Raw genomic sequence first — 23,523 nt, forward strand, 5'->3', positions numbered from 1 at the left:
TTTTCACTTGTCATTTGGCTGTGAGAGGACAAAAATCGATTTGAATTAAATTACAGATCGATGATCTATCTTCAGAAAGGGGAAATGTTAAAAACAGTTGTCATAATTTTCAGAAAGTGACATTTTTGTCATGTTGGTCTGACAAAGAGTGAATAGTTGATAATGCAAAGTTATAAAAATGACGATTGCACTGGATTTGGTAGCTCAAAATTCCAGTGTTCAATTAAATTTTGGTAGAATTATGTGTCTGAAATTATGCAATGTTACAAAAAATTTAAATGGATGTGAAAACAAATAGTTATATTATAGCTGTAAAATAAATACACCCAATTAAAATATATACCACACTTTGATAATAAACTTCGACATGAAATAATTATTAAATAAGGATATCCTAATAGAACAATTTATATTTAGTGTTATATTGTTTACAAAATATCTGTAATTACATTGAGATTCATAAATTAAGAATTGGCATGAATAAAAGGTAAAATATAATTGAAAAATCTTTCCTCTTTTCATCAGGGAAGAGTGGATAAAATATCTCCGAGTAAATTAGTACCCGATTATTTGGTAAAGGTTATCAACATTTCTGAATGCGAGAGTAAGAATTCCCCCGACTTCTTTTGTATATGACCAAAAAAAAAACAAAAAAACTATTGTCCAAGAATAATTATAAAAATTGATACAAAATAATTTTTGGTTATGACAGTTTATATCTATGCATCTATGCCCAATACTCATTGTAATATATGTAGATAGTGACTAGTATTTTATATAGTGTATATTCATATAGTGTTATACTTGTTCTTTATAGTATTGCAATTGTTCTTTAGGAAAGAATTAAAATATTTAATGGAAACATAAACAAAAGGTTTTCACATAGAAACCAATGAAAGAAAATAAAAATAAAATCGCTGTCCAATCTACGTATTTAAGAATGCAATACTTAATCGTATATCATAGCGATATAAAACCATATATATTACTGAAACTTGAAAGGGGACTGGAACATATAACTGTTTAATCTTTAGTAATATTAAATTTGGATTATATATATGTTATATATATATACACATTTATGTGTGTGCACGCACGCACACACACACACACACACACACACACACACATATATATATATATATATATATATATATATATATATATATATGCATACATAATATTACTAAATAAACGATTGTTTAATACTCGGGACTGGATAAAGAATCCTGCAATTTCGGATATAAATTATTAAACCGCTTTTGTTGACGCTATCATTTGCATATCTATTATTGCCAAATGAACAGTTATTTTATCTACAGGACTGGATATAAAGAAAGAATGCTACAAAGTGTTGTCAAGCAGCCTAAGATGACATCTCTGTTAGGTAGCCGCTTCTATGAGTCACACATTCGCATTCTGTACGAGTTTAATTTGTCACTCTACAGTATTCTTTGTTTATATCCAACCTTGCAAACTAAACAAATTGGTGTGTGTGTGTGTGTGTATGTGTGTGTGTGTGTGTGTGTGTGTAATGTTTTTAATCTTCTATGTATTCCCGTTCCGTTTTTTGCTTAGTTAACACATGATATTTGCTATTTATGTTATTCTCACTTAATATCCAGCAAGACCGTTTGTGTTTTCATTTTGTTCACTTTTGCTGAATCAATATCGTTTTTTTTTATTCAGAATTTAGTTTTCATAACCTTAACAAACTTAACGATGTCAGTTTGTAAAATTCCTGGTAGCAAACAGATGCTTACTTACTTTTTTTTAAATGTACATACGTGCGTTTATATATGTGTAATATGTACAGAATTTAACTAGTAATCAAATTTTACTCCTATGACAAATATAAAACCTTGATGATTATAATTTCTGATTGTTTGTTTTTTATTGCTTGAATCATTAAAAAAATCGCTAACATTTTATTAACAATGAAGTCAATCAGTTGGAAACTCGGAATAAGATCGCCCAATCAATAAACTTGTAAGCGCACGTTGCTTTAAGATTCGTTGAAAATTATTTGTGTAAAGTCCCAACAGGTAAATGCTTGCGTAGATATGCGCATGTTTATTGTATATGCGCAGACGTGCACATTTATATTCTTGAAATATTAAAATATGCAATTTGTTGTGTAGATGTATGTCCAGTAATCACGATGTTTTTATTGTAATGTTAGTTGTATATTCAAAAAATAATCTTTTTTATTCATTGGAAAATAAAAACTAAAACTATTTATGAATAAAAAAAGGTATTATAAATTAGTTGAAGACGAAGCTGGAAATGGCATTGACTGTGAGAGAAACGTTTGTTAATTAGGACGAAAAGAACTAATCTGAACAAATGGGATTAGAGTGAGTGTGCTGCGACTATTGGAAATTATCAATAGAAATCAGTGCGTTAATAAGGACTAGAAGAAGAAGAAGAAGAAGAAGAAGAAGAAGAAGAAGAAGAAGAAGAAGAAGAAGAAGAAGAAGAGACAAAGTCGATAGAGAAAAAAAAAAGTAAAATGGGGGCTGCATCGTAGAACTGTGAAAGCTGCTTGAATGATGACGAAAGATGCACTGGCGTCTTTGTTGAGTTGATATTGCTGAGAGAACACCAAGTTGAGCAGACACTGACAGGCAAGCAAGTTGAGCTGTGAGTTGGGGTGGAGGCCATGTAAAGAAAGCCAGTTCCTTGCTACCCCCGGGCAAACACTCCAGATGGCACTGGTAATCAGAGTTGCTTGCCAAGAGCTCACCAATTGTAGACTGGACGAACAACAAGGTCAAGAGAATCATGACATGGAGATGCGTTATTCAGCACGCACGCGCGCGCTACTGTGTGCGTCTATATTATATATATATATATATATGTGTGTGTGTGTGTGTGTGTGTGTGTGTGTGTGTGTGTGCTTCTGAGAGCCTTTGTGCATACGTATACACCCATACGGAAGCTACTTTCAATTTTGTCTGATCCAGTTAATTTGTACTTGCGGTTATGCGGAATTAAAACGTTTCGAGGATTCTAAATTAAAATAGTGGCATGGTATTCTTATATATATATATATATATATATATATACATATATATATATATATATGTATATATATATAGTTTTTAAAATATAATTATCCACTGACATGTGTTTCGTCGTCTACGACTCATCAGAGTGGCTGAATCTAGCGAGATCGGGACCCTGTGGTAATGAGTCATTACCGCAGGGTCCGGATTTCGAATCTCGCTAGATTCAGCCACTCTGATGAGTCATAGACGACGAAACACGTGTCAGTGGATAATTATATTTTAAAAACAATATGTATCTCGCTCCCCATGTGGGGGTACCAAGTTGGTTAAAGGAAAAATAATTCCCAACTCGCATTTAGGTAAAAATGCACTTTCGTAAATAATTGAATTCATTCAAAACGTATCCCAAAATCAAAAACAAATAACATCTATCTATCTATCTATCTATCTATCTATCTATCTATCTATCTATCTATCTCCCCCCCATCCCCCTCTCTCTCTCTCTCTCTCTCTCTCTCTCTCTCTCTCTCTCTCTATATATATATATATATATATATATATATATATATATATATATATATATATATATATATATATATAACTACTTCATTTACTCACATAAAATTAATATACGAGAGTATAGACTTATGCGTAAACTTTAAGTATTTACTTCAAAACTGCTCAATGCGTAGGTAGAGCTAGTTAGTAATTTATAAAATATATATGGCGATTAAGCTACACTGAATATTTGGCTTAGGATTCCTCAGGCTTATGCGGCATAAGCCTGAGGAATCCTAGAGTGGATGAAACGCCGAATATTCAGTGTAGCTTAGTCGCCATATATATTTTATAAATTACTATATATATATATATATATATATATATATATATATATATATATATATATATATAATTATTTCTACAGCCCAAAGAACGCCGAAGTCCACAAGAGCCATGCCAGCCAACGAACCGGAACCACTGGCTGGCATGACTCTTGTGGGCTGCGGCGTTCTTTGGGCTGTGGAAATAATTATATATAACCTCTCACATTCTGAATATATATATATATATATATATATATATATATATATATATATATATATATAATGTTATTTTTCTTTCATTACATTTTTCATCACTTTGCAATAATAACATAAACATGACAACTAGTGTTTAAAATCAAGTGTAGTCCACAAACTGACACTTTTAAAGTACTTTTAAATGTTAAAATCTATTTATTATTGAATCGTGAAAATGGTATTTTCTATATACATCGATTAGTTTTATATAGAGAAATTATAATTTCTAAAAATTATTCACAAAAGCAAAACAATGTCTTGTCGTTTAAGATTCACTAAAAATAAATTATTAAATATGAAATTTTAAAGATAATAAATTAATAATGTTTTGAAAATACATTCCTTAATCTCTGTAATCGGATGCGTTAACCCGTTCTCCATTACCGCTTGAAGGTAAACTACACCACACGCCCAAATGCACTTAAATAAAGCATAGAAATATTAAACGTAACGTTCAGATATAACTGCTTTGAGATCATATTAGTTGTTTTTCTCGATGCAATTTACTAGTCTCATATATATATATATATATATATATATATATATATATATATATATATATATATGATATTTGATATGGATCAAAATATAATATTTGCCAATTTAAAATATGATCTTTCTTTGCAGTTGTTCTAAATCCAAAATCCTCAGTTGTAATGTGAAGTATATTCATTAATGTTATTGAATTCGTAATATTTACGCGCATTGTTCATAACAAGTTCGATCTTCACTCACCTTTACGTATTACTGTGTTATGTTCCCCGGCAATATAGTTTCCGGAGTCTTCCACTGGATTCTGCCAGTGAGCGACCAAAAAGAAAGAAACAAAAGAAATGGTATGATTAATCGGAAACACAAAGTCTACACGCTGGTCTTTAAAGAAGAAAATAACAGGAAAAGTTGATTAAGAAATATTTTTAAAATATTTTACTGTGATTAATTGAATTATAAGAAATATAAGCTTAAAACAGAATTATTGAGATAAAAAAACTTTTGCAAAGGTTTACTAGATGAATTCCAAGTAGATGAAAGTTCTTTCTGTATATTTTTAGCGTATTGTTTGAATGAGAAAACATTATTAAAACTAAATATTTGTTAAATTAAAAAGAGAGGAAAAAGTTATGCTTCCATATTTTTTCTGAGTGAAATAAAAATAGAATAAATAGGAATTTCAGTTGTTTTTTTTTTTAGATCGATTAAAGCGCCATGACCTTTGTAATATAAGAATAATGATATAATGTTATATTCGACGTATGATATTTAAAGGTAAACAAAACTTTTCGATGATTGTTGCATATCGCGAAAGCAAATGTAACTATTTTTTCGATAAATAACTGAAATATTTATTCTGTAACTTCGGCTACGACGATTTGAATTATAACAGATATTTTTTGGCATATAAGAAAGACTTGCTATCTGTTTCGAATCGGAAATCGGAACAGATTTATGGTATTTGCTAGTTTGTAACATTTATTCTGTAATCTTTGGAATAGAGTTATTTTAGTTTTTAATATAAGAACCTTCATCTATTCAAGAAGACCACGCTTTACGTAGACAAGTTTTTAAACAATAAATATCCACTTTTCATTCAAGAAACGAATTTTTCTAAATATATTCGAACAGGAAAAATATCAACTACTTGAACTTTATATAATTTATCACGCTTGACCGATATTTGGGAGCATCAGGCAAATTATTAATTTGAGAATAATCGAAACTTACTCGAATGACGTGTAAATATTAGCTTGGATCATGAATTGCCCCACAATTATGTTAGAATTTTTAATAGTCTAGAAGCAATTCTCATCAACATAAATTTTTAAGTCAGCATTTCAAATCAAAAAGGTGGCTTGAAACAAAAATATTTAACGTTTCTCTATTTTCTACGTATAGTTTTATCTGTTAAATGTAATGATAGAATTTGTTTTATATTTGCGATTTCTAACTTTTCTCCGTATTCAAATGTAAAATTGTAAAAAAATATAGTATAATATTAATAATAATATTTTAAGTAAATAATTTTTTTTAAATCATAGTATAAAACTGATAATAATATTTTAAGGAATTATAATTGAAAAAATTATAGTATAATAAAGAAATAAAATTGTAATAAATTATAGTATAATAATAATAATAATAATAATAATAATAATAATTTTAAAGTCTTGAAATTGGAAAATAAGTATAATAAAATATTAATAATAACATTTTAAAGAATTGAAATTGGAAAAAAATTATAGTATAATATTAATAATAGCATTTTAAAGTATTGAAATTGTAAAAATCAATCAAATTTTTGTTTCTCATTTATATTTGTCAAAATTATATGGACAGAATGTATACTTTATCAATAAATAATATTTCGAATTCCACAACCATAATTCGTGATTTAATATTTCTTATAAGTAAATATACTTTTCAATTCAGATTATAATTAAAAGTATATGAAAATAAATTTCTAATGTCATAAATTCATTGTGGTGTAATTCATATGCCCCTGAATTTATTTAGAACAAAATCATTACAAATATAAAATAAATGTTTTCTATTGTACACATTTTAACTCATAAGTGATAGAAATAGTTGAAGCATATGAAATAATATGTCTATTTAGTATTAGAAAGAAAATTGATGAATTAAGAAATGCATCTTTAAGATTTTTCAACCGTAGATCAAATGCAATTGTCTAACCTACATAAATATAAAGTATAAATTCAACGTCATTTGTTGAATATTGTGTCCATATTTCATATATGTGATTAATAAGACATTCTGAAAGTAATGATTTAACACTGGAATAATTATTAAAAAATATAACTTTTAGTCAACCAAAAACCATATTCCATCATCAATCATTACAATAATTACTTCAGAAATTATTATGAAATTTAAAAATGCAATTTCCATGGATTTTTGTTTTATATTTTAAGTAAAAATATAATTTATCTAACTTGTTACGAAAACACTCGTAAAGATGGGAATTGTGAAGTAATTTATAAAATTTACTTGTCTTATCCTAGAAAGAAATCAGAGAAACACAGGCAAACACGATTCGGTTGTATTTAGATTTATTTACACGATTTGACTGTGTAAAAGACCAAATATGATAAAGTATCGCTGTTTACATTAATCAGAAGCTTAATTGGCCATTTCAAAGAGAATCGGAGAAAAGACTTTAAAAAATGAATGAGGAATATTGATTTGCGAGGCAATTTAAAATTTCGAAACATCAAATTAATTGAGAAATTTAAAGATAATTAAAAAGGAAAATACAAGAATAATTGCTTAGACAATTAACCATTATACAGTTTAGGAATTTGCAAGATTGATTGCCACTTATAGAAATAACACACAGGCATATATATATATATATATATATATATATATATATATATATATATATATATATATATATATATATATGAGTTAATCTTTCGAAGAGTCTTTATTGCTTTAAATAATCTTAATTTGGAGTTTACGGATTTGCACTCTATAAAGTTTACGTAAAAGTTAACTGTGTTAATCAATACGTGTCTATTTAAACGTGCAAGAGATAGATAGATAAATAGAGAGAGATGGAGAAACAAGATATAAGGAAAAGAGATTGAGAGAGAATAAAAATGAATGAATTGAAGAAGAAATATTATAAAACGTCAAACTTTTAGTAATGACTCGATTATTAAAAAAATGAACAAAACAACAATTAAGAAGATATTTACATGTAATGTTTTTTATTGTTTAATCTTTCACATAATGAGAATATTCGATACATAATTTATGTTTTCATCAAATATATTAATGAAATGATGATAATTATTCCCGTGTAAGTTATTATTAACATTCATATTAACAAATTATGATTAAGTGCATGAAGATAAATATTATACGGTATCGATAATAGGGAATAATTGACACGAATTACCAAATTTACAAATATTAGAAGTTAAATGTATGTCAAGAACAGGAATATTAAAAAAAATCCCTTTGTCTCTTTTCCCAGATACAACTTTACGTATTTATTCTAAAACAAATCGCTTTAACGCATTATAATTATAGAATAAATAGGGTTTTCATTACATTCTATCATGAAATATTACCGTATTGTTACGGAGTTTAAAAACAAATCAAAGTAAACCACATTTAACGAATTTCTACATTGTATTTGCAAAACGATATTGATTATGAATGAAACTAATTCCGTTTGATGTGGACATTGTCTACAAAAAGGAGTATTTCTATTGTTGAGCGAATCGAAAAAGTATATTTAATTGAAATGTTTATAAAAATATTCAAACAGCATATAAGTAAGAAACGAAAGAAAATACAACCCATTATGAATTTCGATAAAAGTAAAATAAACGATAAATAAAATTTAGTGATGCAAAACATAATGCTAGAAATATAAACTAAAAACTAAAAACTAATATATTTATGAAATTGATATGTAAAAGAAGGCTGGGATATATTGTTCCCCAAGAGGAAATATACGTTTCTATATATTATTTTAATGTCTTAACGGTTTGTGTATAGTAGCATTTTTATTGCAAGCGAATAATGTACATGGCAAGCAGTGTATAGAAGCAACTAACACAATCACTATTATTAATTTGAAGGTTTCAAAGAAACTAAATTAAATATTCTATTGCAATACATTTATAAGATGTTAATTTAATTTGTTTAAACATCTTATACTTTCTCTTTTGTTCACTTGTTTTAGTCAAATGAAAAAAGCAAGGTGCATCATTTTTGAATCTTTGTAGGAATAATGCAACGTAGGTTCTTCAATCCTCAATTATCTTAACAATATCGTCCAATAGTAAACCACAAGAATAACTCACATGCAAATCATATATTGCTCATGACAAGAGAAAGAATAACGAACGAGCATGTAGTGTTTCCCCATTGAACTATGTTACAATCTTGTCGAAAAAGTTACAGTTTTAATAAACATAATTTTGAAACTCTTATAAAGACGATATCTTCACGAGCTTTTATCAGAAAACCTTTTCTATTTATTCCGATGGAAGTTTACATGAACCCCGGTGGATGAATTCTTTAAATAGACGAAAAGATATTCTTTTGAGGCAGAATATAGGTCGCCGGCTCATCTAAAAGATACACCGATTGCACGAGAAACGGTGAAAACCTAAAAGAAAGAATAGCACTCCGAACTGTCTGTACATATCAAATTGAAAGACTAGCTTCCACCTGATTTAGACAAACAGGTCCCGAATTAGGTATATGAACATTTGCTTATTTGTTGTTCTTTTACATCTTTCTCTATGGATGTGTTTTATATTACAAACACAGGACACCGATTGTCTGAAACATTGGTTTGTCAAAAGAAAACCTGAAAATCAACAATGGATTCAGGTATTTCTTGTGTTATCAACTCTGTATTAATTAGATGCCAGACAAAACAAATTATGAATCTCACTTCAATTTCAATTTCAATGATATGTATATATATATATATATATATATATATATATATATATAATTCTAATCTCATGTTTGTCATATCAATAACTCAAACACAAATGAATTATATTTTAAATAGAATAACAAAAAACACCAGGTGTGTTACATATAATCAGATATTCAGACATGTTGGTGTGCTAAATTTCATCCCAAATCCAAATTCCCTCACCATGTGTTTAGATTTTTCATAAACTTTCTTAAAATGACATTCTTATAAGACAATCTTAATTGCAGTCTTTTTTGAAATATTGAAATCATATTTTAGCACATTAATCTATTCTTTGTGGCCATTAATATATTCTTTTTGACCATTAATATATCCTTTATGTTCATTAATACATTCTTTGTTGTCATTAATATATTCTTTGTGCTCATTAATATATTCTTTGTGGTCATTAATATATCCTCTGTGGTCATTAATATATTCTTTGTGCTCATTAATATATTCTTTGTGGTAATTAATATATTCTTTGTGCTCATTAATATATTCTTTGTGCTCATTAATATATTCTTTGTGGTCATTAATATATTCTTTGTGGTCATTAATATATCCTTTGTGGCCATGAATATATTCTTTGTGGTCATTAATATATTCTTTGTGGTCATTAATATATTCTTTGTGTTCATTAAGATATTGTTTGTGGTCATTAATACATTCGTTGTGGTCATTAATATATTCTTTGTGGTCATTAATATATTCTTTGTGGTCATTAATATATCCTTTGTGGCCATGAATATATTCTTTGTGGTCATTAATATATTCTTTGTGGTCATTAATATATTCTTTGTGTTCATTAAGATATTGTTTGTGGTCATTAATACATTCGTTGTGGTCATTAATATATTCTTTGTGGTCATTAATATATTCTTTGTGGTCATTAATATATTCTCTGTGTTCATTAAGATATTGTTTGTGGTCATTAATACATTCGTTGTGGTCATTAATATATTCTTTGTGGTCATTGATATATTCTTTGTGCTCATTAATATATTGTTTGTGGTCATTAATACATTCTTTGTGGTCATTAATATATTGTTTGTGGTCATTAATACATTCTTTGTGGTCATTAATATATTGTTTGTGGTCATTAATACATTCTTAGTGGTCATTAATATATTCTTTTTGGTCATTAATATATTGTTTGTGGTCATTAATACATTCTTTGTGGTCATTAATATATTCTTTGTGGTCATTAATACATTCTTTGTGGTCATTAATATATTCTTTGTGCTCATCAATATATTGTTTGTGGTCATTAATACATTCTTTGTGGTCATTTATATATTGTTTGTGGTCATTAATATATTGTTTGTGGTCATGAATATATACTTTGTGATCATTAATATATTGTTTGTGGTCATTAATATATTGTTTGTGGTCATTAATATATTGTTTTTGGTCATGAATATATACTTTGTGGTCATTAATATATTCTTTATAGTCATTAATATATCTTTGTGGTCATTAATATATTGTTTGTGGTCATAATTATATATTTTTCGTGGTCATTAATATATTGTTTGTGGTCATTAATATATACTTTGTGGTCATTAATATATACTTTGTGATCATTAATATATCCTTTTTGGTCATTAATATATTGTTTGTGGTCATAATACATTCTTTGTGGTCATTAATATATTGTTTGTGGTCATAAATATATTGTTTGTGGTGATAATTATATATTTTTCGTGGTCATTAATATATTCTTTGTGCTCATTAATATATCCTTTGTGGTCATTAATATATCCTTTTTGGTCATTAATATATTGTTTTTGGTCATTAATATATTGTTTGTGGTCATAAATATATTGTTTGTGGTGATAATTATATATTTTTCGTGGTCATTAATATATTCTTTGTGCTCATTAATATATCCTTTGTGGTCATTAATATATCCTTTTTGGTCATTAATATATTGTTTGTAGTCATTAATACATTCTTTGTGGTCATTAATACATTCTTTGTGGTCATTAATACATTTTTGTTGTCATTAATATATTCTTTGTGTTCATTAATATATTCTTTGTACTCATCAATATTTTCTTTGCATCTTTGTATCGATCAATCTATTCTTGAAACCATCAATATATTTCAAACAAAATCACTGAACAATGTAATACACCCCAAAATCCGAAAAATAACACATATTGAATCTAAAAATCTTTCTTTGTAAGCGTAAAAAGCTGCTTTTTATGTTAAGATCGCTTAATCGATTTCTGTTAACATTCTCTCAAGTTTGATTTTACTTAAAAATTAATTTCATATGTAGTTGGTTTCTTAACAGTTTTATTATGTGCTTTGGTTTAAATTGCTTTAACACTTAGAAGTCTAGTTTTAGGATAAAAGTAGCAACTATAAAGGCTATCAAATTAATTTATCTTACAGCAAATCTATGTCATACATGTGCAATTGATATCACATAACTTGTATGCGATATAAATACAATTACATGTCCTGATATCGCATAACATTAACGTATTCAAATGCAGTAACATACGTATATTGATATTAGGTAGTGTGTGCGTGTTTAAGCACTCATAAATATCATACAATTCGTATGTGCGCAAATACAATTATAGATATTAATATCACATATCCCACATGCTTTCAAATACGCCAAAATACTGTAATTAAATAACGTATTTGATAAAACTATCTACAAAGAAACAAACAAAAATGTCTATATTGCGTTGGATTATTTAGCAAGTGATACACATACTATTTTACGTACTACCTTACACAATACCATTTTATAGAGAGAATATAATGAACTTATATTTTATGAATGGTAGGCAGACAAATAATAAGTGCTTTTTTCGTGTTCTCGACTAACGTTAACCTCTTGCACACCCACGACGGAAGAATAAGACATAATGTCGGTTTTTAATGTAGGGATAATCCGGTTGCCTCCAAAATAACTTTTTATTTAAGATAAAAATAATAAAAAAACCTTCTTAGATTGAAAATAGAAAATACGAAGTGTATTATCAGGTACTCCCAACCAAAAGTCTCTTCCGTATCTAAGAATTGCGTTAAATTCTATTTTCATTATCAGTACATTTCTTCTTTCACACTTGAAAAGTACCTTATGTAAGTTGGAGGTCAAGTCGAAAGTAGAAAGCAATCAGTTAATGTAGTTTTGCACATTTACCCTGAAGAATAAATATCTATCACTGTTTTATTACATTATTTAAGATGTATAACTAATAGTTTCCCCATAAATTATTACGAGAATTGAATATATATGTGGTGCTTATTTTAAATACGAAAATATAAAACAGTAAAGATGAAGATAGATCTAGTGTTTATCATCATTATATAAATAATAATTACACCAACGCCATTTACCTGTGGAGATTCGTATGTGAACTGGTAAAAATTTCGAAAATATTGTAGCAAATCATTTCTTAAAATTTACAAATATAAGAAGATACGATACGAAAAGCCGAATAAAGAGAAACTAATTTCAGAAGTTTCTCAGTTCTCGTGATTTGTATTTGGAATATCTACGTCGGAAATCCTCCGAATTAGAATTTGACGATTAGACGATCCTCATTTTCGACGTTGTTCTCCTTTCGCAAGGACAAAGTTTTCTTTCTCTAAGATAACAATACGGTGAACTGGCGAAGTGTGTTGTTGGGAATAGAATTACAATAGACAAGTGATAGGTGTGAACTGGTAGCTGAACTCGCCTAAGGGTGTAAGCTGAAGGGGATGGCGATTGACATAAGATATTCTAAAGTAGGGCTTAGTCGAGAGGATAACCTTTTCGACAGTTGTGAAAAAACTTGCCTATTGAATTAGGGTTGTATTGACGACAGCTGAGTATGTTTATAAAGACATTTACAATGATCAAATATTCTCAACTGAGACGGCGTGATAGTAAGCAATGGTTGTTTCATGTTCGGGCCAGATTAAGACGAAAGGACACACATATATATTGAAAAGACAAGACGCTTACATACTGTCTAACAACGACTTCAAACTACAACAATTATAACAGAAATTTCAATATAAATTTGCGTGTGTTTCCCCTATTTAATATATTAATGGAACTTTGTGTGAATTAAAAATAAATATTATTCTCAGAATATATTCATTAAATATTTTTTTGCTGTTTTCTTTGTACATTAAAATTCCGAGTCATGTGCCGTTTAATAAATTTTAATGCATATTTAGGTTGCAACCATAAAATATCGTTACTGAAGTAACCGCCTCTTAAAATCGCGATGTCTTTCAAAGAAAAAAATAATATATATAATAAAATATAGTTTTAAACTGATTAAACGTGCACTAAACCTGAACGATAAGCATCGATTGTAAGTCAACTTTTAATATTTTCGTCCTTTTCTCACACGTTGTTATATTGAATAACAAATTTGTATACATCTGCAGGTTAGCGTGACTAGTTTATTTCCAGTTATGAAAGTCTGTTGAATGGTGAAAGAGACAAAGAGAACGAAAGAAGGAAAGAGAGAGAGAGGGTGAGGGCGTAGTAGTAGGTGTACGAATAGGAGGCAACGAAAATGAGTAGAAAATGAATAATAAGAAAAAGAAGGATTAAATGGAACCTAATTACTCACGTTTCCTTTTTGCTCCATCCAGTTGGGAGGAGGAAAGAAGAAGAGTTGATTCTTAAAAAGGTGAGGAAAGAGGGAATCAGTAAAAAAAAATATTCACACCAGAAAGTTGGACGATCATACACAAAAGTAGATATAATACAGAAACCGTATTTTTACAACGTTAAGATATATTTCAAACGGCACTTTAATCATATCAACACAAGAGACACAGGTTAGGATTCTACAAGTTATGCTGACACGTTATGCTAGCTTACCTATTGAAATTAATATTACACCAGCTCAATCGGTATAACGATAATAAAAAGCATAGTTTTATATGTGCACACACAAAACATCATTTTTCAGCACAGAAACCCACATACACTCACATACGTGCGCGCCATTCAAATACACACAACAATAAAGTTTTTTTTTCTTTTCAGGGCATTTGTACACGCATGTGCCTGCATTTGTGATTTTGTTTTCATTCGAATTGTTATTCATAAATTCTATTTACAGATAACAATTATTATGAAATCAAAAGCTTCTTAAATCATTGGAAATATGTTTTACATTTTGTTTTTCATTTACAAATGAATTTGATGTAAAACCGCATTTTATACTAGTTTTTCCTAATCGTTAATCAACAGTTTCAAATAGCTGGATACGTAAAATAGTTCATTGACTTAAATTGTAAGCAATATTATTATTGGAAATACATTAATGTATCTATTCTCAACAATAACATTTTAAAAATTTAGCATTTTAAGTATCCAAAATATCGAATATGCATATATGACAATGCTTATTTTTTTTTGAAAATACAATATCAAAAGCAGACCCCTAAAACTAACACTTTTAAAATGACAGACATTTATTCTGATTCTTGATTTAAATAACCTATTTTTTACGGCTAATATTCGAATTAATAATAATAATAATAATAATAATAATAATAATAATAATAACAATAATAATAATAATAATAATAATAATGATAATAACAATAACAATAACAATAATAATAATGATAATAATAATGATGATGCAATATACTCCCTAATAGAATATTATTTGCTGTGGTATTTCTATCTTTACTCTGATCGTTTTATCTTTTACTATTGCTTTTTTATCCAAATAATATTTAATAGTTCGGATAGATGTTTCCGATTATGGTGTTGATTTCTTTTAGTGTTTATATAATTAAGAAATTAAGTTCATTTTACTTATATTAAAAGTAATCAAAAGCAGATTTAATACGATCATATTTTCTTTTATGAATGAAATTATTTAAATAATCAAATAAACCAATTTTTAAATGTAAATTGAATACGTAAATATTACAATTGATTCTAAAAATTCAGATACAATTAGTTTATTCAAATGTATAATCGTGGCTTAAAACTAAAAAGAATAACATAACAGATGAGAATTTTCGTTTAAAAATCAAGTAACAATCAATTAAGTAAGATGCTTAAGACCAGCAAAAAGTAAGCATCAGAAAGAGAAATGTTTCAAATGGCAAGCAGAGGCAGGGTTAATGAAAAACTTACAATTTGCTTAAACAGATCGAAAAATATAATTTTACACGTATAGAGATTTTGTTTGATTACAGAAAGAAATATAAACATTTAAAATGTCGAAAGATTCAATATGTAAACAAAGATTGAATAAAACTCTTATTATTAAAACAAAATTGTGATAAAAAATACAAATTTGATAAAAAACAATTAAATTATTAAATTTTTAGATGAAAAAGAACAGTTCATAAGAAATTTCAATTGTATAGTAGTACAACAAAAATGAAGGGAAAATGTCATATGATTTCGACAGTAAACGATTATGTCGGTAGTTTAACAATGACACAACACTGCACTGTGTAAAAGGTTGAGTTAGCAAATATTTTAATAGGAAAGCCCTTTTACAACATTTAGAATATAGTTGTTCTTTTTCATGTAAAATTCAGACACTTCAGAATGAAAATAAAAATGAAATCTGAGGATGACAACGTTAGCTACAAAGATAATCTATATACAGATAACAAACGTAGAGGATCATGTTAAACAGAAATGTGATTGCTTGCGTTCATGATTTTGATAATTAGAAATAATTTGTTCCAAACATGATTTATGAAATATAGTGTCGATTAGTGCAGGAACATTATTGAAATTGCATGTATGTGGTGAATGGGAAAAAAACAAAACAAAAACAAAAACAAAAAAAAAACAAAACAAAAACAGAAAGAAGATTGAAAGCACGAAGTTAATAACTTACCTGTGGACCATCTTCTAAGCCGGAGATCGCTCCACCTGTATGAAGTGGAAGTAGTGAAGGATCTTGTTCCGTAATTCCTAGACCATGATGGCCACCGTGCATCAAAACTTCGGGTCTTCGCACTCCAGAGTAGTCCGTCCTTCGTGAGTCATACGCACCCGGTAAGCCGGATGACATGTTGTGTAACGCATCTTCCCTATGCCTGAGAACGTTCCTCTCCGGGGGGTGCAATTGGTGGTAGTGTTGCTGTGCACCCTGGTGAAAACTGTTAAGATGCGTGTAAGGGTCAGTTTGGACATGTGGATGGTGAAAATCTACCGGTTGTTGAGGTGGCAAATTATACGGAGGAGGAAAGTACGGTGGTTGAAAATCTGTCGTCGGCGTATGGGATAATCGAGGGGCAGAACTAAAAGACCCAGATGTTCCCACGGAGGTGACTAGTTGCCCTAAACCTCCATGCGTACTGACCAAATCCCGACGATCCTGAAACAAAATAGAGAAACAAATTAAAACAGACATAAAAATAAAACAATAAATTGACTCGCTTAATGAATATTAATTCAAGTATACACGTCAAGTTAATAAAACGTGAACGAAAACTAAACGTGAATAGTAAACAACAAAACGAAGTTAGAAATAAATACGTTTATGAACACACGTTGTAAGCAAACCCCCTCTCTCTCTGTCTCTCTCTCTCTCACACACACACACACATACACAAATATATGTATGTGTGCGTTTCGAACGAAAGAGAGACAGCAGTAGAAAGAGAAACAGACTGTGAATTAGGGTAAGAGGCATTTTCATATGAAACGGAAACAAAAGCATTATCAACAACAAAGCCCCTTACTATCTCCCCCCCCCTCTCCTTCAAGCTATTAAAACATTTTGTCCATGACATGAACCAACGGTTCGACCTCCTTTATTTACATAATTTTTACTCTGCAAATGAAATGCGTTCAACGAGTTTCCGAGATAACGAATCTACTTTTACTCTGTTCACAGAGCCAAAGTAGATTAAATCTTAGAACACATATTAGAAAATTGAAATGAAGTGTATAAACACATTACAAACATAAACGTGCTATATTTGCATCGTACATTAACAACAAATAACGGGTGATTTCAATAAAAAAAATAAAAGTGGAGAGAATATGGTTAGGGTTAGAAACAACGATGATATAAAGAAAAAAGAAAAAAAGAAACATGTAAAATTTATCCACCTCAGACTCCCAAATTCCGTACGCTGCCGGCATATTTTGTTCGGATGGGCAGAAAAGGAGTGGTATTCGTCAAGCTTACACGTACACGTACTTGGCTGGCCCCCCTAGCGTTAGTGTGTCCAGTCCTCTCCCTACATATAACGGCTGCTGCTGCTGCCCAGTGCCTTCTGAATGAGGTGCTGACTGAATGAGGCTTGATGTGCGTGTTAACGCCCCGGGCAGCGACAACAGGATGGAACACAACTGTGTACTCTTCTTAGCAGCCTAGACACATGACCAGTTAGATTGCCTTCTCTTGCCTTAGTGACACTCACACTTTTTCTTTCTTAATTGTCCAGGGAACACGTTTAATTGATCGACTCCAGTCGGAGAGACTGATTAGAATAGTACATCGACACCACCAACGCCGTCGCTGCTGCTGCTGCTGCTGTTGTTTCTAGATATCGCGATGGGCTTTCCGGGTTGGACACAGCGAAAACGTAGTGGACACTCATTAGCCACTCACGAGGCTTTCTTTCCTGAAAAGTAGCTACGCATAGTGTGAAACAGTCTCAAATTACCCACAATTCAATAACAGCAAAACATTGTCTCTGCATATATATATATATATATATATATATATATATATATATATATATATATATATATATATATATATATATATATATATATATAGTAGAAATGGTAATTAATAAAAACCTGAAGAAAGTGCTCAATACTGTTGTAGAGCAAATATGCGTTTTATTATATGTAATATGTATATCGTAGTACTTATTATATATATATATATATAATATATATATTAGCAGTACTTATATATATATATATATATATATATATATATATATATATATATATATATATATATTTGCAGAGATTATATATTTTAAACTCTCATCAAAATATTATCTTAAATAACTATTGTCGGATTATAAAAGATGAATATTTTTTCTATTTTTGAACAATAAATAAAACGAATTGCCAAAAAAGGGTTGCAATTCACAAGTTCAGCGTTTGATAAGATCTAATACGTTAACAGATTTGCTTCCCATCGAAATGAATCCGTGTTCACTTCATCTTGCAATTCATTTAAATTTTCGGTTTAACATGAGAAAACTCATTTCTGTGTTTGGCAAAAGGCGTCTATTTAAAGCGCTGCGCCGCTGCGCTGTTTTTTGAGATAAAATTATAGCGAATAATGGAATTGTTGTCACGAGGTTTGGTGACTAAGCAATTTAACAATGTCAAGCTAATTCTGACATCTTAAAGTTGCGACCAATAAAAATAAGTTTTATTAACCCCTTTTATAACAACATCACCGGTTGGTTCAATCACTCTCCGTAGGAGGAGTTGTTTTTCCTTTTTTTTTTTTTTTGGTACATTTCTTTTGTTCTTTAGAAATTGGATCACCAAAGGAAGTGCTGCAAATTAAAAGTTAAACCGAGACTGGTGAAAAAAATGATTGTACGCTTAAAATGCTTGACTATCAGAGTTGCATGTTATTGAAACATAAAACAGACATAAATTCCAACCCTAGCTATTTTAACTGCGTTCACAACATTGTACATATTAATTAGTGAATTTAGTGTTAGAATTGTCCAATGCATTTTTATTATCATCAAGTTAAGAAAGGGCGACTTCTTGTTTTACGTTTTGGGATTGGTTCTTTGTGTTTGATTAAAATAGTTTGAAGCGTGTGTGGGTGTGTGCTTAAAAGTTCCCGAAAAAAAAACAAAGCAGTTTGCCGGAAACACTAATTAAAATTTGTGTTCACTTCATAAAAGAAATCATAAAGCTGAAGACTTATTTTTAAAATTCATATACATAGATTGCATACGTTTTACGGTTCTGTACACCTAATTGTGGATTCCACGAAAAGCATAAATTTTATGTTAATAAAATTACGAGACAAGTTCTTATGTGTCGGTATATATTTGTATTTATTTCTCGTCTATATATGAACTAAACATTATTATTTTTACTTTTTAGACAATTATTTATTGAAATAAAAACGCACTAAAACGAACTCGTATAAAATCCTACTTAAAATAATTTAATTAAGAAATTAAATCGAGCAGAATATATCTCTGGTTAGCAAAAAAAAAAAAAGTAAAAAAAAACAAAAAACAAGAATGAATTCCTTTGTGACAATTAGAAATGTAAAAATGTTGAATAGAGAGTCATTCCGACTGGCTCTAAAATTATTAACAAATCCCTATGCATTAAATATAGAAACATTTCAAAGTTATTTACATCAAATATTATTTATAGTTTTATAGGTGTTTTGTTCTAATAATCATTCAATGGCCAAACGATAACGCAAAAATTAAATGATGATGTTTTTAAAAGCGGCATGACTTCAAAAAAGAAGTGAAACTAATCTTTTGATAAAACAACTCCCGGACAACGCCGAGTATGTAGTGTTAACTCAGACAACATTATCAAATGATCAGTTTGAACTAAAGGAATTAAAAAAAAGCTGATTTTCTTTATTGTAAAAAATGACCAATTATATATTATTACATGAGATGAAATACTCTCTTATGGTTTTATAAGTTAAAATTTTCCTTAATGCAAAGACGGCACATTTTAAACGGAAACCATATATACGCCATTAAATTGCTTTGTACATTTTTGTGATCTTAAAGCGCTAATCTTTCTGTAAATCCAGTCAAGTGTAACATATCTTTTTCAAAAACAAAATGCTTCGTACATGATACATCGGTTTAAGCTAATATTTTTTATAACCGATTCTAAATATGAAAATCTTAAAGATAATAAAACGAATAAATAGCAATTAGAAATGATACCGCTCACAACATAACTAATAGCTTCCCCCACCCCATGAATATATATATATATATATATATATATATATATATATATATATATATATATATTACTTAATATTTTGCCAATATTTTAGCTGAATTCTGTAGAAATGATGTCTAAAAGTAGAGGTCGGAAATAAAAATAAGGGTTTTACATTATCTGTTTGCAATTATCCTCTTGCGCTAAAAATAATCAATCGTCGACATCAGATCAATCGGAAAACTAAACTGAATCTCATATTTTATCTAGATCTGTGTAAAAATAATCGATTTCTATACGGCGTTTGCTGCATAATTGAAAGGATACAGTATAAAATGGTTGGTGTACTTATCCGTTGAACAGATTGTTTTGACAAATCACATAAGCCGCGTGCACACACGGACTATATATATATATATATATATATATATATATATATATATATATATATATATATATTCGAGGTCATTTATGAACGTAGTGTAAGGATAGCAGCGCTTCGATATAAAATGCGTTTGTATTGTTAGCAGTTAGTATTGTTTCCCTGGATTTTCATGTGGATTAAATATAGCAACTGTTTTGGGTTAGCATTCTATTAATTTAGAACATATTTTTAATGGTAAAAGGTTCGTCTTTAATATATATATATATATATATATATATATATATATATATATATATATATATATATATATACAAATATATATATATATTTATATATATATATTTATATTTATATATATATATTCATATATATATATATAAATATATAATTATATATATATATATATATATATATATACACGCATGGGTGTGTGTGTGTGTACGTACGTATTTGTACAAGATGTGTATACATATATACTTACGCATTTAAATATACGTATATATCTGGTAGCAAATAGATCTGTATATATATAAATATATATACATAATATATATATATAATATACATATATATATACATATGTGTATATATATATGTATATGTTATATATATATTATGTGCATATATTTGAGTAAAAGATGAATAATAAAAATTCCATATAACTTGATTATAACATGAGAACAATAACGAAAAATGTAAAGAGAGAATAAAAAAGAAATCTCTTTAGGTCATGCGAAATACGATGACATAAAGATGTCTTTTTTCTTTTACTTTTTCGAATTGTTTTGATGTTATAATAAAGTTATATGTGACTTTTATTATTCATCTTTTACTTATCCTACTTGTTGTTAAAAACATGAACATTGTATGGTTGAAACGCATCATAACATTTAATTTCTATCCCCCCCCAATACAAAATTATTTCATTTTGTTTTTATAATATTGAAATCGTAAATGATTCATTACTTCTCTATATCTGCAAGTGAGAATTTCATTTGAAATCTTGTAAAAAATTATTAGTTTTTTCCTTGAAAGCTTGTCATTCCTTGCAGTTCATTTTGTTTTCTATTTTGTCCATATCTACAATAAATCGTGGCAATTAACCTAAACGATTTCCTCTGAAAAGGATCGTTCTGGTTGAGAGCATATCAACAATGTTAAGTGTTTCAGCGGCCACACACAATACCGATTGGAAACAATGTATTGTATAAAGTTGATTAAACACAAGTTGATATTTAGAACCCCATTAGTTCATACCATTTACAATAGTATTCTTTTGCAATCTATATATTTGTAACTAATAAAATTAATTAAAAAAATGACCGAAGAAACAAGGGCAAAAATAGGATTTAGTCGAACTGTTAAATGACCTTAACACTTTGATAAACATATATTTACTGAGTTATTTTTAAAGCAATCGTCTCTTCGATTAATCTTAATTATATGAATCAGTTATAAAAATGCTCTTCTAATAATTTTCTTTCTGTGTGTGTGTGTGTGTGTGTGTGTGTGTGTGTGTGTGTGTGTGTGTGTGTGAATGATTCCATGTTGCTTTTCATTTTTTGGCCGGCGAGTCATCTGCTGATTGCTGATCATATTAAGAAACGTATTCAATTTCAATGATTAGTTTTTTTTTGTGTGTGAGAGACGAGATTATTATTACAGGAAATACATTAATCTGAATTAATACAAGATAATATTCATAGCAGCAAGATGATACGAATATAAATTAAAAGTACAATAGTTAGTGGATAGCTTTGATATCTACCTTGATTTATTAATTAATATTCAATAAAAATAACAATGTATATTTTTTATGTCTCGATTGTGATTTGGAATGTATAATCATATTTTGTGTTTAGCTATTCTTATTTTTAATCCAGAGGAAACACATTTTAAAAACACAAGATAAATGATAGAATGTTTTCTGAGTTCATTGATTACAGTTTCATGAACATTTCGAACGAAATCATTTGTGTTATAGTTCAACATCGAACCTTAATAAATACTAATTTATTTTCAAATTATGAACTTGATGTAAAATGTAATGTTAAAGGATGGAACTCATGGGATTTAAATCTCCTCTAATTTTAGGAATCTATAGAATTTGATGTTCGTGCGGTGTTCATTGATTGGGTTAGAAGTAAATATTGCTTGGTGGATTTTTTTAAAATGCTCCGATATATATATATATATATATATATATATATATATATATATATATATATATATATGTATATATATATAATGTGAATATATATAATATATATTTGATATTAATATATATATATATTTAATGTTAATGTATATATATATTTAATTTTAATATATAATGTATATAATCAATGTTAATATATATATATATAATATATATATAATGTTTATATATACATTATATATATATATATATATTAATTTAAATACAGTCATATCTTTTTTATAACATTGAAATCGTAAATGATTCATTACAATTATATTGTATTTACATAAAGAAAAATTCATTACAATTATATTGTATTTACATTAAAATATATATAACTTGCTCTCTTATGATTGAGCACTATCAACGACCCTTGTTGAAATTCAATTATTTAAAATTTTTGGATACCTTCCCACCGAAAAACTATATATATATATATATATATATATATATATATATATATATATATATATATATATATATATATATATAT

The 23,523-nt window shown here is 28.2% G+C and overlaps 1 protein-coding gene across 18 annotated transcripts in view; it reads right to left on the reverse strand.

The window, feature by feature from the left end:
* LOC145256949 (transcription factor AP-2-epsilon-like) overlaps positions 1 to 23,523 on the reverse strand; it is a 275,670-nt gene that overhangs the window by 19,898 nt on the left and 232,249 nt on the right. For 8 of the 18 annotated variants that reach the window (XM_080115628.1, XM_080115633.1, XM_080115630.1 and 5 more), the window contains 3 exons: positions 16,412 to 16,894; positions 14,157 to 14,209; positions 4,826 to 4,899 (listed from right to left, as the gene is read on the reverse strand). In XM_080115628.1, coding sequence (XP_079971754.1) covers positions 4,826 to 4,899; positions 14,157 to 14,209; positions 16,412 to 16,894 — 610 coding nt within the window. Of the gene's footprint in view, positions 1 to 4,825; positions 4,900 to 14,156; positions 14,210 to 16,409; positions 16,895 to 17,634; positions 17,946 to 23,523 lie in introns of those variants that run through there. The other 10 variants (XM_080115634.1, XM_080115636.1, XM_080115635.1 and 7 more) reach the window with 4 other exon arrangements.

The sequence above is a fragment of the Euprymna scolopes genome, chromosome 3, assembly GCF_053919585.1.
Source record: "Euprymna scolopes isolate OS-2025 chromosome 3, ASM5391958v1, whole genome shotgun sequence".
Classification (NCBI taxonomy): Eukaryota; Metazoa; Mollusca; class Cephalopoda; order Sepiida; family Sepiolidae; genus Euprymna; species Euprymna scolopes.